Source organism: Eucyclogobius newberryi, unplaced genomic scaffold, assembly GCF_026437365.1.
Source record: "Eucyclogobius newberryi isolate DKJ021-1_F unplaced genomic scaffold, fEucNew1.0.hap1 SCAF_21, whole genome shotgun sequence".
Taxonomy (NCBI): domain Eukaryota; kingdom Metazoa; phylum Chordata; class Actinopteri; order Gobiiformes; family Gobiidae; genus Eucyclogobius; species Eucyclogobius newberryi.
The window spans coordinates 26801686-26819971 of record NW_027315846.1 but is presented as its reverse complement, the minus strand read 5'-3'; the positions used below and the strand labels follow the sequence as shown (position 1 = coordinate 26819971).

The 18286-nt window shown below is 41.2% G+C and overlaps 2 protein-coding genes across 2 annotated transcripts; both read right to left on the bottom strand.

Annotated features, from left to right (window-relative positions):
• Positions 1-1054: 1054 nt before the first annotated feature.
• Positions 1055-2824, bottom strand: LOC140370342 (tripartite motif-containing protein 16-like). Its single transcript, XM_072457453.1, has one exon. It carries the CDS (start codon positions 2720-2722, stop codon positions 1055-1057), a length of 1668 nt encoding a protein of 555 aa, XP_072313554.1. The 5' UTR covers positions 2723-2824.
• A 6497-nt stretch (positions 2825-9321) lies between these two features.
• Positions 9322-12199, bottom strand: LOC140370340 (uncharacterized). The gene is made up of 4 exons (XM_072457452.1): positions 12177-12199; positions 11227-11340; positions 10534-10741; positions 9322-9901 (listed from the first exon to the last, which is right to left on the bottom strand). Exons 1-4 carry the CDS (start codon positions 12197-12199, stop codon positions 9449-9451), a joined length of 798 nt encoding a protein of 265 aa, XP_072313553.1. The 3' UTR covers positions 9322-9448.
• Between the last annotated feature and the right edge of the window lie 6087 nt (positions 12200-18286).

Below are 18286 nucleotides of genomic sequence, written 5' to 3'. Positions count from 1 at the left end.
TATAATCTGTAGAAATAACAACAGCTCTGAACTTCTAAATGATCTAAATATCAATATTAAGATGAGTATGTACTCTATGCATTAATGATAACCCATCCAAATAAACATAATTATCTTAGAAGGTTTACTTCTTCTACCCAAAAGGTCACAAAATATGACTTGATCAGCCATATTCAACTCTGCCTCTTAATTGTTTCAGTTTGTTCTTTGTTTAACTATTACAAAAGATAACTATAGAATAACAACAAATAATGTACACTTCTAAAGTTGTAACAAACACAAAAACTGCTAATATAGTTCGCTATGTCATCAAAATGTGAAGAATAGTAATAGATATTGGAGGCCGAATGTCTTTGATCGCACCAGTGGCGTCAAATACTTAAGTTTGTGCCTTTCAGTCTGGTTTATTAAAGTATTGTGCAACGAAAATGGACAAACCAGTTTTAGACAGACTCAAAACTAAAGTGAAACTAAACAAGCTGTGTTTGCTTTGGAAAATACTACATTACATTATTTAACCCTTAAAATGGATTTATAACATGAAGTTACTGCAATTGACAAAAAGTTTAGTATAAATTATATTCTTTTATTTCTCAGTTTGACAAAACAAAACAGAAGAAACAGTTTTTACTGTGCAATATTTAACACTTTCATTTGCAAGGCACTTTTTCTAAGTTGTGACAGAGAACATTGAACTAAAGGGTTTAACAAGGCCCATCCCAAACTGGGGACTCTCTAAAAGTTTAGCATTTCGTTTCGGTGTGGAGCTTAGTGTTACACAGGTTTCAAATTTTCTTAGCAAATGTTTAGTTTTGACACTATATTATATCACAATCAGATTAGGGTTAGGCAAAGGATTACAGTTAGGTTTAGGAACAGTTCATTAGATTACGGGTTAGGGCTGGTCAAGACCCTGAACAAAATACAGTTTGGGAGTATTGGACATAGCAACCATGTACTTTACCAAAGATGCACTGAACACCAGACTTCCCTTTCAAACAAACTTTAAAAACTACAGATCAACTACAGATAAAGTCTATTTTCTCTGTTTCTTTTAGTTGCCGTCTGTAGCACTTTTGGTGTTGGGTTTTGGAGGGTTGTTCCTGATGGGAGGAAAGTAGACAGTGTCTCCATGGTAACCCCAGTAGAACCAGACGCCCACGTGCAGAGGCTGGTTGAAGCTGGTTTGCAGCCTGTGGAGGAGGGTCATGCTGTGGGAGATGCTGTAGAAGGACACCACCCCTGCGCTGTGGTCCAAGAAGACCCCAATTCGAGAGGCCGGCCGCCCCGACAGCTCTAGTCGCTCTTTGTTGAACCAAAAGGAAAATTTGCCGTCAAAAGTTTCCACGGCCCAGGACTTGAGGTTATGGCCAAAGGCGCAATCGTCTAAGTGTCCGCGTCTCTCGATGTCCCCATAGCACAGAGCCATGCGCACACCAACCTTCCAGTTCCACTCCATCTCCCAGTAGCAGCGACCGCTCAGAGCCTCTCTGCTCAGCACCTGCCTGTAGTGAGTGAAGCTGTGAGGATGATCAGAAGGGCCCTGAGCCGGGCTCCTCAGGGTCACCACTCTGTTCTCCGCAGACAGGAAAAGCGCTGTGTGAGCAGTGCTGGGGTCCATGCTGATGTCACAGGCACAGCTCAGAAAGCCTGCCCTGTTGGTGGGCTCGGGCTCAGGAGCGCTGAAGTCTCTGATGGAGGTATTCAGTGCAGTGCTGAGGTTGGACATGGCCTGAGCCACAGCCTCTGCATACACACTGGGGCTGTGGGACATACTGGGCGTGAGGGGCGGCAGAAGCCAGGACTGGAATGAGTACTGGTGCAGGAAGTGGCAAGGGTTCTGTATGCTCATCAGAGTGTCCATGTCCGAGATGGACTTCTTTAGTGTGGACATGTTCCTCAGCAGCTGCTTCTCCTGCACATCCACCAGGTTCAACTCCATGTTTCTCTCACCCCAGATCAGTCTCTTCAGCTTACGCTTTTTGATGAGGAGGCAGCGGACGACCTTCTCCGCACTGCCTTCCATATGCGCCTCTGCTCTTTCAGCAGAGTCCATGATCCGCATCTCCTCCTGCTGAAGGTTCTGCAGCTCCTTCTCTATGTGCTGGATGCTCTGGTTGAGCTGCGCCTTCCTGTCCTGCAGTCTGAGCTGCTTCTCCTCCTTCTCTGAAGAGGCTGTGACCGTCACATGCTCCTTGTGCTGGTCCATGCAACATACTACACACACCAACTGGTTATCCGTCCTGCAGAACATCTTCTTTACCTCGTTGTGCTCCTGGCAGATGTTCTCCTGCAGCGTGTGTGAGGGCGCCACCAGCTGATGCTTCTGTAACACTGCAATGTCGTAGTGAGGCTGTAGGTGCACCTGGCAGTAGGACACCAAACACTGCATACAGGACTTGTGTGCCTTCATCTTCCTCTTCCCTGAGCACATATCACAGTTCACGTCCTGAGGACCAGCATAGCAATCTGCAGCAGTAGGCGCTGTCTCCTTCAGCTGCTCCGCCACCCCTGCCAGCATGAAGTTCTTTACCAGAGCAGGTCTGTAGTGGAAGCTCTTCCTGCATTCAGGGCATCTGTACCACCCTCTCTGGTCCTTCCAGTTGTAGTCGATACATGTCTTGCAGAAGCTGTGTCCACAGGGGATTGTGACGGGGCTCTGCAGAAGGTCTAGGCAGATGGGACACATCAGGCTCTCTCTGCACAGACTCTTCTCAGCCATGTTTTAGCTCCTCCCTTCTGCAGCACTGAGTAGCATGTGATTTGGGCAAAGCAGGCTCCACTCACTCCTTCCACAGAGGCACTGCCAACACTAACGTCAGACAAACAATACCAGATAGAGATAATCATGAAATATCCACTTTCACTTTGACTGTATAAGCTGGTTTAGCTTCTGTGATGCCCCGAGCAGGATAGGAGAGAGGTTCTTTTGCGTGTGTAGTCCGTGCACAGGAAGAGACTGTCAGCCGTGTCACTTTTTTATCCCTCCATAATACATTCTGGAATCACAGAAATAAAGTATCTAAATGAGAATCAGATTAAATACAGCAGATTAAATCACAAGAAGTCTGTTTGGTGCTCATCTTTTTCACTGTAGTTTCACTTTCAATTTTAATGAAACATAACATTACCTAACTTGATCTAATGCTATTGTCTCCCCAGGATTTGAGTGTTTTTATCATAATGAAGAGGAGAAGAACAGTGTCTCCAAAAATTGGCTACAACAAATTTGTACGGGAAATGTGTACTCAAGTAAAAGTATAGTTGAAAGTACGATTACGATATACTCAGTTTCAAGTATAGCAAGTACTGCTGCCAAAGTTGTACAAAAATATGCATTAGAAATACAACTCATATTAGTAGTAACTTTTACCAAATGTTAGTAGCATTTTAGATCAGAGTTTTATACAAAACTTGATTTATAAAACAGTTTAAAGTTGAATCATTGGACATACTGTACCTTAAATGTGCACTGTGAACAGGCAAAGCAAATATATTCACAAAATTATAGCTTTCTGTGTCAATGATCAGGCATCAGCTCTTCCTGCCTCAACTCTTTGGAAAATGTAAACACCATAATAGAAACCAAAAGCTAGAATTTGGCCGTAGGAAATTCCCCATGTCACATGTCTCTGCCCTCCCACACCTGCCGAGGACAATAAGTAACCTATGTACATTTAGGAGAGGAAAACACCTATTATTTGCCAAATACTGGACTGTTTAATTGAATATTAATAACATGTATACGCCGGTGCTGAAGTCTCTTCACTGGCTCCCCGTCGAGTTTAGAATCAAATTCAAAATTCTACTCTTGACCTACAAAGCCATAAATGACATGGCCCCATCCTACCTCAAAGATGCTATAGAACCATATCATCCAAACAGAGCTCTTCGCTCTCAGAATGCTGGCCTTCTGGTGGTGCCAAGAGTCTCTAAAAGTACTGTAGGAGGTAGAGCGTTTAGCTACCAAGCTCCTGTGTTATGGAATCAGCTTCCGACCCATGTTAAATATGCTGACACAGTCTCTTCATTTAAGTCCAGGCTTAAAACGTTCCTCTTCGAAATCGCTTATGGTCAGACTAGTTAGGAACAGAAACATAAACCCACAGCTTCAGCTACGCTGCCCTAGGAGTAACTATGCTGGGGGAAGTATGACAGCTTGAGCACTATCCTCTTCTTCTTCTGACTACTTATGCTATCAAACAATATTTATTTTTTGATTCCACTTGCAAACTGTTCACCGCCTTCTTTTCTTTCTCTCACTCCTGAGGACCTGTGGACCCAGATGCCCCTCCCCTGGTGAAGTGGTCCCTGCCCTGTGTGGACGGTCCCTCATCTGCCTGAAGAGTGGGTCCAGCTCGCCTCCGACGGTCCCTCATCTGCCTGAAGAGTGGGTCCAGCTCGCCTCCGACGGTCCCTCATCTGCCTGAAGAGTGGGTCCAGCTCGCCTCCGACGGTCCCTCTTCTGCCTGAAGAGTGGGTCCAGCTCGCCTCCGACGGTCCCTCTTCTGCCTGAAGAGTGGGTCCAGCTCGACTCAGACGGTCCCTCTTCTGCCTGAAGAGTGGGTCCAGCTCCAGTCTCCTTGTGTCCGTCTGTCCGTCTGTGAGAGTCGGATCTCTCCTTCACTGGAACTCCTCCAGGTTTCTACGCTTTTTTCCCAAAGAGGTTTTTTTGTAGTTTTTCCTGGCCGAGAAGGAGAGTCTAAGGACAGAGGACCCTGGGACATCGTCCCTCGCCACCACAGACATTGTCTGACTCCCTCGCCACCACAGACATTGTCTGACTTCATCGCCACCACAGACATTGTTGATTCATTTCTCCCTGTGGCCCTCAGAGGCAACTGTTGTTGTGATTTTGGGCCTTACAAAAATAAATTGATTTGATTTGATGAACATGCAGTGTTAAGCATAAATGTGAAAGCTTCATTAACAACTAGAAGCCAATTGTATCGATACACATGTTCATGCCTTGAAGTGTTGCATTGTCTCCACAAGAAGAAGAAGAAGAAGAAGAAGAAGAAGAAGAAGAAGAAGAAGAAGAAGAAGAAGAAGAAGAAGAAGAAGAAGAAGAAGAAGAAGAAGAAGAAGAAGAAGAAGAAGATGGTGTACGAACACGTCACATCCACCGCGTGCTTCTTGTTTGAGAGTCAGCGCCAGTGCACAGCTGAAACAAACTCATTCTGATCATGATTCTGATTCAGTCATGCTCTGCTGTGATCAGTTTAAGGTTGGGCCAACCTTTCCTGTTGTTTAGTCTGTTCGGTGTTGTAGTGGAGTGAGGAGTTTGGATTGTTTGGTGCTGTCTAAAGCTTTGAACTGGGTATTGCTGGATTTTGTTGGTTTTACTGTGTTATGTGATTGTTTTGAATTGGTGTGGCTTTGATAAATTGTTGGTTAAGTGTTTGTGGTGTTGGATTGGTTTATTTGGCATCTTGGCTATTGTAGGCCCATTTTTGTTGTCTGGATTGGTAGAATGGATTGGTTGACGGTGTATTAGAAAAACGCGTACACCGACACCCCCTTCCTCCTTTTTAGGGCCTAATAAACCTTCTAGCTGCTTAAACTCTGTACACATTCCACAAGAGTTACACATCAAACCAAACGTTTATATGGGAGGGAAAGTGGTAGGGTCAGACAGGTTTACAGGTCAAAACGGACCACAGTGGAGAAGACACTACTGCTGTGCTAAAATATAATTTATAGAGTACAAATACTAAACAAAGACAGTGTGTCTTTGTGCGAGTGTCTGCGTTCTTGCGTAAAAGTACAACATGTGTGTAAGAGTACTACATGTGTGTAAGTAGTACTGGTGGTACTACTTAAGATAAAAAGTCAGATTTAATGACAACAAATTACATTAAAGCTGCGCTAGCGGCGATGATGGCTCTCGCCTTCCCGCACGACCCCCTTCCCACCCGTGTATGTTTTCTGCTGCGTTTTGCGGCATTCCTAACGAAGCTCAGTAATTCACCGTTGATGATTGCGTAGTTTGTCCTGACAAATTGCAAGATTGTGCTGAACGCAAACCTGAGCAGGGAGAAAGAGAGAGAGCCTCTGTGACCCGCGACTTTTCATTGACGTTCAGGGGGTCAAAAATACCCGAGGGGGGGCCCTAAGCGAAAACATTTTTTGGGGCCCCTCACCACGTTATCAGAATCAGTTTTATTGCCATTGTCAGTGAACACTTCACATATGGGAACTTGCTTCGACGCAAACAAAGCGCACCAAAACGCCAGGGCATCCGTTTGCCATCCAGGTTAGTTTATTCTCAGCACCTCAACAGCTCAAATATTGATAACTTAAATCCCACAATGCAACCTGGTATTCTGATGACATCACCTCGACTCCCTGTACAAATAACACACCTCCCAGATATGTTTTTGGGCGTATTTGTGGGCGTTAAGGGTCTGCAGCCACATTAGCAGTTTAAATGAATAAACAGGGAGTCTGGGGGCACTCCCCTAGAGATTTTCAGACCTTTTTCGTGTATTCTGGTGCATTTTAATGTGGTCCAGCCGGCTAAAGTAAGAGTAAAATGTTGAGGTTGTAATGCTATAAAATGATAATGTAATAAAACTGTGCCAGGAGAAAGTGACTAAAGCCAGTTATTAATACATTAGTGTACTTAATTACTCAATACAATATTGGCTATGAAAAATAATTATGGTCAAATTGTTTTCATAACAAAATAAATGTACCTAAAACATAATTTTGTTGAACATCTCTTTTGTTGAACATCTATTGAATACCAAGTTAAATATCAATACAGATCTATGAACCACTGGAGGGCCACAGTGTATTTGTTAATACTAATAACTAATGTTCTTATTAGACAATTAAAGCAATCACCACTTAACATGGAGGAATGGACTGCAATAGCGTTCAGTCATAACATAACACAAGGAAGGTCAAGTAGAAAACTGACCAAACATCAGCAGAACTACAAATATGACAGTGATATAAGTTAAAATGTACATTCTCTATTTAACTGAAAATGTAAAAGTAATAGTTATCCTTACTAATTTATCTTTTACTGCTCCCAACTGTTCCTTCATGCCAAAGTGACAAAACAAGTTATATTAAATTAAACAAATGGCATAAGCATTGCTTGATAACGCTGATAAAACTACACAGTGCAAAAATGTTAATTCCCAGAGAATGAACAGAACGAGAAGTGAAGCTCCAAAGCTAGCTATAGTGAAGAGACTGCGTTTCTGCAACTTTGCCACTTTCATATAAAAATATATAATATTATTATATAACAGATGTAATTATAATATGTCTGGTGATTTTTCAGTATCAATTTATTATAATTTATAACAAACAGTCTAATGGTGCTTTTTAAATAAATTTATATGTTTTATTGCTCTATTAAAAGTTGATTAGAATGTAAATATTTGTTCTGATCTGAACACACACACTGGACTCCTCTGCATGAAACAATGCTGCGATGTGATTGGCTGATGGACCTTACGCGCATAAACCTTTACGTTCCTCTCATTGCACTTATTTCTAAAGTAAAACAGACATCACGAGTCACGATTGATCTCACACATGGTGATGTATGGGCTGCGTGAGTTTGGAGAGGGAGAGAGAAAGAGAGTGAGGGAAAGAGGGAGGGAGAGAGAGAACGAGAGGGAGGGGGAGAGAGAAAGAGAGGGAGGGGGAGAGAGAGAGAAAGAGAGGGAGAGAGAGAAAGAGACGGAGAGAGAGAAAGAGGGAGAGAGAAAGAGAGGGAGAGAGAGAAAGAGAGGGAGGAAGAGAAGAAAGAGAGGGAGGGAGAGAAAGAGAGGGAGAGAGAGAAAGAGCCGCTCATCTTTAACTGAGGCTGCACTGTCTGTGTGACTGAGGGCCACACACTGTTCACTCCAAAGTTTCATGTCAGAGGTTCTGGACAGGTTCTGGATCCAAAGCCAGGATTTCTATGGGGGGGTTCTTTTTGTGTCAAGGTGGACCTTTTTAGTATGATGAGGTAGATAACGTACATGTATACATATAATGTTTTATCACAAAAAAAAGAAAAAAAAAATACACATATACAGTAATTTCACACAGAAACTACAACAGTAGCCGGTTAAACAAATATCTGAACAAAGCTAACACTTCACGGATCATCCAACACTTTACTTCTGTTCTGGTCTGAGCAAGGACTCTTCCAGCTCCAGTCTCCTGGGGTGTTTCCTTGCGAACACGTTCACCACATGCTCAAGGTCAAACTGGAACCCTTCAGGGTCCGGAGCTTTTTTGGCCGTTTTTGGGTACCTTCAATTTTGCCCTGATATACTACATTAAGAAATGTTTACCAGACCAATGTTGGGCATCTTTTTTCAGCACAACCTCACCTATATGATCTGTTAGTTAGTTTTTCACTTTGACATACTATTTCAACATAACTGAACCTAAACTCACACAGAAAACACAAAGTTTTTTTCATTGTAAAACCCTCAAACATGCTCAACCAAGCATTTAAAAAGGTTCAAACTGAACCACAAGGTGCAAATATGAACATATAAAAGTATGGTAACACTTTATTTTAGGGTACACATATTAACATCTAACTAGATGCTAATTAACATACTAGTAAGTGGTAAATTAGTAGCTTATTAGTACTTAATGAGCCTTTATTAATGTCTTATTCTGCATAACCTTATTCTGCTGCTAATTAGACATGTATTAACCCTTTTCTATTAATAAACTCCTTATAACTTCTTATTAATATGTTAAGAGTTTGTTAAGAGATAACTATGATCTTAATTAGCATTTGGTAATATGGGTGTTGTTAAGAGCCAGTAGCATAAGAACTGTGTTTTTTACCTATTAACGGTTAATACCTATAGCTTATATGTATGTAACAAACACAGCCTAGTAGGTGTTAACAGTGTCCAACTAACCATTAATTAAGTCTTTAAACTCTGAATATGTTCCCCATTCTAAAGTGATGTTTTGATCATAACTAATAAAGAACTAGTTAGACACAAACTAATATAAAAGTGGTCCCTGTTCTAAAGTGGTCACTTCTTCACACTTAATTAATGTATTGTAGCATGCTTATTAATACAGTTAACACCAGTATTTAAATAGACAGTTGTACAACTCAGTAATAATAACATTCAGATATTAAGGAAGGTTTTGACCAATCAAGTTTTATTTAAATACATTTTAAACTGTTGATATACAGATATCTGTATATATATATAATCAAACCTTGTATTTAATAAAAGTAACCAAGCTAGCATGAGAGAGCGAGAGAGAGAGAGAGACAGAGACAAGAACTTCATCAGCAAAGACAAACATTTCACAAGTGTATACGTTGGACATGGACAATAACTTCAGTTGATCAGTGTTTCATCTCATCAGCATATACAGCTTTCACGATGGGAAACATAACATGTACCTTAACTTTGAAAATGATATTTCACGGGAACATCTGCAGTTTTGTATTGCCAATCTACACTGGAAATAATTTTCTAATATCGTGCAAAAGCATACCAAGTTGTCCATCTTTGTGATGCTTTCCCCGCCAATAAGACCATTCAATGAGATCTAAATGATCTTTTAACATACTTTCTGTGCGGTTCCCTCTTAGTCTCCAGATTGTTGTCTTGCAAACACCCCAAAGTCTCTCCAAGTTCTGAGTGTGTGCCCCTGTTTGGGGATCAACAAAGTAGTCTTGGTGATTCACAGTGAGGTGATTGTATCCTTCTTCATTGAGAGATCGGTAAGCTCTCCAACCATCTGAGATGACTGAGCTTCCTCTGCGAACATGTTTCTGTATGAGTGGCATGAGACACCTAGTTGAACGGCGTTGGACAATCCTAAGAACAGGTCTTCTTTTGTCATCTTTGATTCCTAGAATTCCAAAAACCCAGGAATTCCTGTTGCTTGCGCGGCTTCTGTTGTACTGAAAATCCACGAGAAAAGCAAAAATTAGGATGATTACAAAATCAATATATACAATTCACAGTACATTAATAGAAGACAACAATGTAAAACATGTATGCGTTTTAGTGAGTTTGCAATGTAAATGCATGTATAAAACCCACCTAGGACCAAGAGCTTAAAATGTGCTTTAAGCTCTGATATTAGCTCTGCAGCTGCAGCTTTGTGACTATAATTTCCGACTTTGTGACTGATTGCAATGTACATGTATGTTAAAAAATAACTGTACAGACATGATTTTAGAGCACTATCGTTTCCTTAATGGTAATCTTGCAAGGAGCCAATGACACAGTAATGTGACATAGTAAGTAAACTTTAAAAATGCCAAAATATTTTTGTTTTGTAAAGTATAGTGTATATGTATATTAATTTACTGTAGAGTATAGTGTATATTGTTTTGCTGTAGTGTAAACAGTACCAGTAAAATTAAAGAAAATTAAAGATTTCACTGCTGTTTAGTCACAGTCTCAATAATCATGAATTATTATTAAATTGTGATGTTTTTTTCTCACAATAATTGTAACACTAAAATGTTATGTTGTGACATCCTTAGATGGAACATTCTTGAATGAATGAGGGATTGCACCGGCCCACCTTTCTTTTATGGCCAAATTTGCTTTCATCGATCAGAACTATCTCTCTTCTTCTGCCAACAATCTGTTTGCCTCTTCTTCTCATCCTCTTCATTGCAGATTTACAAACTCCTCGCAGTGCATGTGCAAGTTTGCTCAGGGTTGCGGAGCTCCGAGTGATTCCCTCCTGCAGCATGTCCACTTGTCGTAGGCGAAGGCCTTGGGCAAATCTGGAATCATTCAAAACAAACAAGAGAGAAAAACAATCATTAAAGGCGGTATGGATGCTTTTTCGGCAATTTGAGAACGCAGGCGGAAGTGCGCATGCCACTCCCCCGTGTGGACTGATACAACACACACGTGCGTTTGTTTATTAGCGAAACGGAGCGCATCGCATCGCTCGTCTCCCGTAGATTTCTGTCCACTTCTGCGTCAGCTCGAACTGTCTTTCTCCGTCTTCATTTTGCCCCGTACACTGAGGGAACTATATTATGATAGATCAATGCGCTTAGGCACGCAGAAACGTGAGGAGGAACCGCACGCGGCTGCAGGTGAGCGATAGGTGCGTTTTATGATTGATACGTGGCAGGACTAATCGGCAGTCCACGCCACGAGGAAATATGATACAAAATTTGCTGAAAAAAATCGTCCATACCGCCTTTAACTAAAACATTGAAATGAAATGTTCATGCTCATGTTTTACTCATGTATATACCTGTATATAAAATGCATCCAAGTTTGTATATTAACATGAGAATTTTCAAAGATGGAGCCACTTCTGATGGACTTCGAGACCGATTTCCCTCTGTGACACGTGTCTCTGCAGAACCTGATGGGTACAAACACGGGTTAATTCAAGAAATATTTGACCAGATAAAAAGGCTACTTAATGAAATACATATAGGAGCATATATTTAAGAAAGATACATTTTCTTTTACTTTGTGTAGTCTCTAAAAAGCTCTATAACAAAACCTGATTCTGAAGTAACCGTCTGTGGCTCATGACACCCGCATCTCGTGACCATCACCGAGGCTCAAATACCTGCCATCGGGTGCAAGACAAGCGCTGCGGACAGATGTAGAGGTCTGGGTGTGCGCTTCATGGGTCGTCCGCTTCTGTGGCTGTGCCCCAGCAGACTGAGGAGAATATGAGTTCTAAACGTTCACATTTTGCACAATCTCGGCTAAGCTTTAGACCCGGGCAGACCGGGAAAAAGCCTTCCGTCAATAAAAAGGCTCCGGGCGTGCGCACGCGCACTACGGTTCCGCCCTAAACAAGGCTATTATCAAGGCAGCGCATCAATGACCCAGAAACAAAGATTGAGCAAGTTGCCGAGTGTAGATAGAATGAAAATAGTTTCTCCTCGATCTCCAGAGGTAGCAGCCCTAGTGGATGATCCCCGAGGGTTCACCTGACCCCTGTCTGCGGTGGAGACAGGGGTCCTCGGACGGCCACGGTGCCCGTAGCATTAAGCCCTCGACCACGGTTATAAACCAGTGCAGGGAGCGCAAGCCGTTGCCTCACGGAAATAACTTTGTTGTTGTATAACTAAATACATATTATTTTAGCGTTTATACAGTTAAAACACATATCACACAATATCACATTACAAGTTAGAAACAAAATAAAGATAGCATTTCCGTAGATCCATGAGGACTACTCACCATTTAGCCTCCTTTTTTTCCATGAGGTGGGTTCAACTTCATTGCATGAGCGCACACAGGACATTTTGCAGATTTTCTTATCATTCCAAGTTTCATTAACCATTTGTTGAAAAGAAGGACTTCTTTTGGACAATGTCTAAAAGAAATCACTAAGCTCAATGGTCCTCCTCCCAGCCAATCAATACAGGACAGCTGTCCTTCGCATGCCTGATTTAAACTTATTTCTTGCCACGCAACGCGAAGATTAAGACACCTGAGAAAGTTTTAAAAATGGTAAGTTACAATTGATTAACCAACTTGTGTTTAGTACAGCGTAGTATCTGCGCAGTGTGTAGTGTGTTATAGGGCGTAATTGTGTAATTGTGTGAAATAGCAAACTCAATTATCTCGATGCTAACTTTAGCACTGAATTCCTTCCAACCAATTACTACGTAATGGGGGGATTACTCTATGTATGATATATTTTATTATGTTGTTTTTACAGCCAAAAGCAAAACAGAAGAGAACAGATGTCCCCATGGAGGAGCCCTTAAAAAAGTCTAAAAGTGACCAAGAAGGTAGTATTCTATTTGTGTAATGCCAAATGTGTCAAATATAACGTATTAAATGATTTGATAACTAAAAAGTTTATTACATTTCAAAAGATCAAGAAAGCGTGGTTCAGAGCGGCAGCAGCCATGGCAGCAGTCTGGGATCAGGTACGTTTTTAAGTGCAAACTAAAGTTGCATGGTCACACTGTAGAATAAACTACAGAAATAAGTCTATTTAAGAAAAGTTAATCTTGTGTATGTTATGAAAATGATCTAATATTTTCAAGTATATTTGTTATGTTTAGTCTCTGTCTTCAAAATAGAATTGATGGAAGCCAAAATTGAGTGCCTAGAATCCAAAATTGATTGGCAAAACAAAACCATAATTCATCTCACAGATGAGCGTGATTTTCTGTGAAATCAGATTGCAGGAGGAAAGAAAAAAATACCTGGTAAGTAATTTAGTATTATAGAACACAATTTAATTATTTAAGTTGTATGAAAAGGTTTAAACCATCCCTAATGTCTACAGCTGAGCCAAAGATGACTTTTGAAGACGATGACAGGATCGGTACTGGTGTTTCCTCTCCAAATATAAGTGACTCAGACAGCGATGCAAGGATTTATAAATCCAGACAAAAAAAACATCGCACATCGTCTCCAGATTCTGAAAACATGGCTGCACTGGGGCGGAGCCACACGAGAGGTAAGAACAATAAAGCAATTTCTCTCACTACAAATCAGGATAGTTACTGTAAGAAAACATTAGTATTCAAGGGCATCACAACATTTATAAATGCAATACTTTAGTAAGTTTTCACATCCCTTTGAATATAATCTCTTAATTAATTAATTTAGTTTTACAATTGTACTATTTCACAGTGAAGGAGTATTCACACACATTATTTCAAAGCTAGTCTGTGTAATCCCTCATTCATCCAGGAGTGTTCCATTATAGAAAAAGCTTCAGTTGTAGTCATATGGACACTGTTTTAATAAAACCAGAAGTTAGAACTCTCATTCAAGAGTAATTTCAAATCTGTGGATCTAGTCTGAGAACTCTGATATTAAATATTTATCCTACTCTGAGTAAATCCTGCCAACCGGGCGGAACCTCCTGATAATAGCTTGTCCTGTTTTTTTTATTTACACTGTGTTTCAACTGAAACGTCTTGTTATTCTAAAAACAATATCCAGATGACCACAACTGAGTCTTTTTCTACATAATGTAATACTGTTATCTGCAGACTATTAATTCATTGAAGTAATCTGTGTAAAATTGAGATTAACAATTCAAATTATTCCATTTAGACTCAGACTAGTGTTAAACAGTTTAAGTAGATGCTCTAAAATCTTAGTGAAGCTATATTGTAAACATTTTTAAGTTGAATTTGGTTTGCAGTCAAACACAAATATGTTGTATTGGCTTGTATTGATTGATTGTATTGGCTCTCTATGTGCCAAAAAAGAACAGTGTGACCCTTTCACTTTCTGAGATAAATTTAGTTAAAAATCCTATGAGAGGCTAATATTTGCATATTTTCGTACATTTCCTAACTTCAACAGACGATTTACCCACTAACTGCAAAGTTCCTGCTTGTGGAACTTTTGGTGGAAGAAGTTTAACTATTTTACTTGATAGAAACTATAACAAAAAGTATTTCCCAGGACCCTGGGACGGAAGTCATTTTCTAGGCCCTTTCTGAGAGCTAGCCTATGGCCTAGAAGGCAACTCTCCGGTGCCAAGATATTTTCAAAGCTAGATGCCTTGCAGGTTTCTGGCAGATTCCTCTTTCTAAAGAATCATCTCTGCTCATGACTTTTACAACTCCCTTTGGTCACTATTGTTACAGTTTTGTGTGTTTGCTAATGTTTTGCTAAGGTAAAATATAATTAAAAAAATACAGCTGAACTAAATGCAACTCCCATTTGTGACTACCCTGTTAGTTTTTCAAGGTTCGTTTCTTGCTAATGTACTGCTAATCTAAAGTATAATTTGAGAGTACAGCTAAGCTTACATGCAACTCTTAGTGACTAACCATTTTTGCAGGTTTTGTGTGTTTTTTAATGTTCTAAGCTAAAGTATAATTTGAGAGTACAGCTAAGCCTACATGCAACTCTCCACAGTGACTAACCATTTTTGCAAGTTTTGTGAGTTCTGCTAAGCTAAAATATAATTAAAAAATACAGCGGAGCTAAATGCAACTCCCATTCGTGGCTACCCTGTTAGTTTTTCAAGGTTCGGCGTTTGCTAATGTACTGCTAATCTAAAATATAATTTCAGTCCCAGGGCATTTGGATGCTAATCAGTCACACAGTGAGGAGAGAGAGTGTGAGTGGACTGTTAGCCCATTAAAGGACTGATAGTAAACAAGAGACTAGCTTGATAGAAAACAAAGAGGTGTAAGTTTCTGTTGAAACAAACAACTTTTTTCTTTTTTTATCAGGAGGGCCCGCCCGGTGGGCAGGGCTTACTACAGAACGGGATAAATATCTGAGTTCCCAGTCTAAATTCACAGATTGACAATGACTCTTGGATGAGAGTCGAAACTTTTCGTTTTTTCTACTATAAGATAAGATAAGATAAGATATTCCTTTATTGTCCCACATGGGGAACATTGGTGCAACGCAGGTAGATACAGAGGTAGATCCAGAAGAACAGATCACTTACAGGAAGTCTGAAAAACACTTTCAGTAGAAGATCTCCTATAAATAAATAAAAACTCCCATAGACAAATAAATAAATAAATACCATTTCAGGTGATCCCGACAGTAATTGCACATGAATATGTGTCTCGACAGCACATAGATTGCACATGAATTTCACAGTAATTGCACATGAATTCCAACAGCAATTGCACATACGACAGAATTGCACATCAGTATTAGGTTAGGTCAGTATTGCGACGGGATAACGTGACGATCTCCGGGTAAGACGACAGTTCTCCGCAGTTTCATTAGTTCCTCCTTTGTGTAAACGCGGTACGGCGCCGGGCGGGGCCGGAGCCGGGGGGCGGGGCCGGAGCCAAGACACATCGCAACGACACGACGAAAACACTCAATCCAGCCGAATAAAGTCAAAACAAGTTAATTTAAAGCGATTCCAGTGCGTGTCCCGATCGTTCGTGAAGTTCCTCTTTCATATAAACGTGTATATAAACGTGTACCGACGACACGCCGTACTTTAGCGCGGCCGGAGGGCGCGGGGGGGGGCTGGTGGGCTCGCTCGGAGCTAGCTCACGTCACAACAACACAACGAACGCAACGAAAAACGCTCAAATCCAGCCGAAAAAAGTCAAAAACAGTTGAATTAAAAAACTATTCCAGCGCGTGTCCCTATCGTACAGTAAAATAGAAAAAATATACTAACTATATTTACAAAATATAGGAGATAAAGCACAATAAGTGTGAGAAAGAAGAGAGAGCGTTTACACCGGGCTGCCAGCTGTACCAGCGCCTTATGACTATATATATTATTATATTATAACATAAAGAGTATTATAATAGTTGTTTTTCACAATGTACCAATTAATTATGTTTTATATAAAATGCATCCATTTTTATATAAAATATAATTAATTGGTAATTCATTGTATTGCTCTTTTAAGTTGATTTTATGTAGAATATAATATTACATGAGATGTGGAGCAGAATTCTGCTTTTGTTCTGATCAGAACATCACACACACTGACTTTTCCCTGCACAAAACAATGCAGCGATGTGATTGGCTGATTGGCATTACATGCAAAAACCTTTACATTCCTCTCATTGCTCTAAAGAGCAGAACAGTTGAGTGTTGCAAAGGGAACGTTCTGTCTGTGCAGCGTTTCTTTCTTATTTAGTCAGAATAAAACAGACTGGTCTCCCACTGTTGAAGCTTTCAGTTCAATTCAATTCAATTTATTTTTGTAACGCCCAAAATCACAACAACAGTTGCCTCTGAGGGCGACAGTGAAAAACAGATTAAACAATGTCCGTGGGGACGAGGGACGATGTTCCAGAGTCCTCTGTCCTTAGACCCTCCTTCTCGGAGAACCAGTTCATCAGGAGGAGAACCAGATCTTCCAGGCAGATGAAGGACCGTCCATATGGGGTAGAGACTGCTTCACCAGGAGAGGAGCATCTGGGTCCACAGGTCATCGATGAGTCTATCCCACTCCCCTCTTATATTTCTGTTCCTAACTGGCCTGACCTTAAACGATTTCAATGAAGTATACAAGAATATGGACATACAGTATATGTGTAGGTATAGACAATTTCAGAAGTGTAAATTCCACAATACAACATGGATGCTGGGGCTTCGTCAGAAGAAATGGAGAAAAACAGATATAATTTACAGCTATCTGGAGTTAAATTAAGACCTGGCCTATGATTCTACAATCTAAAAATTGGCAAAGGTATAGGCCACTTTAATTTAGTTGCATGACTATGGCATTGTCAAATTTTGTATTTGTTATTTAGGTTATGAAAGTTTGCATTTTCAGATTGAGGCTCCTGTACATTTGTCCAGCAGAGGGCTCTAGAGGGGGCTGATGGGGGAATATTTTACATGATTTCAAAGGCAAACTTTCACTGTCCACTCATATTAGCACTTAAATTATTAAACAAAATAAAATAAATTGGCAGAATTCTGTTTTAATATTTTCGTTTCACCTCTTCAGACAGTCTAAATGCTTCAAGATAGACCCAAACAAGCACTAACCATATATATATATATATATATATTATATATATATAACAATATATCCATCCATCCATCCATTTTCTGCCGCTTTATCTGGGGCCGGGTCGCAGGGGCAGCAGTCTGAGTCTGAGTCTCTCCAGCGTGTCCTGGGTCTTCCCCGGGGCCTCTTCCCAGTGGGACATGCCTGAAACACCTCCCTCGGAAGGAGGCGCCCAGGAGGCATCCGGAACAGATGCCCGAGCCACCTCAGCTGGCTCCTCTCGACGTGGAGGAGCAGCGGCTCTACTCCGAGCTCCCCCCGTGTGGCCGAGCTCCTCACCTTATCTCTAAGGGAGCGCGCAGCCACACGGCGGAGGAAACTCATTTCGACCGCTTGTATCCGCGATCTTGTTCTTTCGGTCACTACCCAAAGCTCATGACCATAGGTGAGGGTAGGAACGTAGACCGACCGGTAAATTGAGAGCTTTGCCTTTCGACTCAGCTCCTTCTTTACCACAACTGCAGCCGCTGCACCGATCCGTCTGTCGATCTCATGCTCCATCCTTCCCTCACTTGTGAACAAGACCCCGAGATACTTGAACTCCTCCACTTGGGGCAAGGACACCCCACCCACCTGGAGAGGGCAAGCCACCTTTTTCCGGTCGAGAACCATGGCCTCGGATTTGGAGGTGCTGATTCTCATCCCAGCCGCTTCACACTCGGCTGCAAACCGTCCCAGTGCATGTTGCAGGTCCGGGTTTGGTGGAGCCATCAGGACAACATTGTCTGCAAACAGCAGAGATGAGATCCTGTGGTCCCCAAACCGGACACCCTCCGACCCTTGACTGCGCCTAGAAATTCTGTCCATAAAAATTATGAACAGAACCGGTGACAAAGGGCAGCCGTGGCGGAGTCC

What these genes read in the sequence shown, in the direction of transcription:
- LOC140370342 (XM_072457453.1), bottom strand. Translation starts at nt 2,722, where the DNA reads ATGGCTGAGAAGAGTCTGTGCAGAGAGAGCCTGATGTGTCCCATCTGC.
- LOC140370340 (XM_072457452.1), bottom strand. Translation starts at nt 12,199, where the DNA reads ATGGAAAAAAAGGAGGCTAAATG. An exon ending in TGGATGCATTTTATATACAG is followed by an intron (nt 10,742 to 11,226) that starts GTATATACATGA and finishes GAATGATTCCAG; the next exon opens with ATTTGCCCAAGGCCTTCGCC. An exon ending in AATTTGGCCATAAAAGAAAG is followed by an intron (nt 9,902 to 10,533) that starts GTGGGCCGGTGC and finishes GTGGATTTTCAG; the next exon opens with TACAACAGAAGCCGCGCAAG.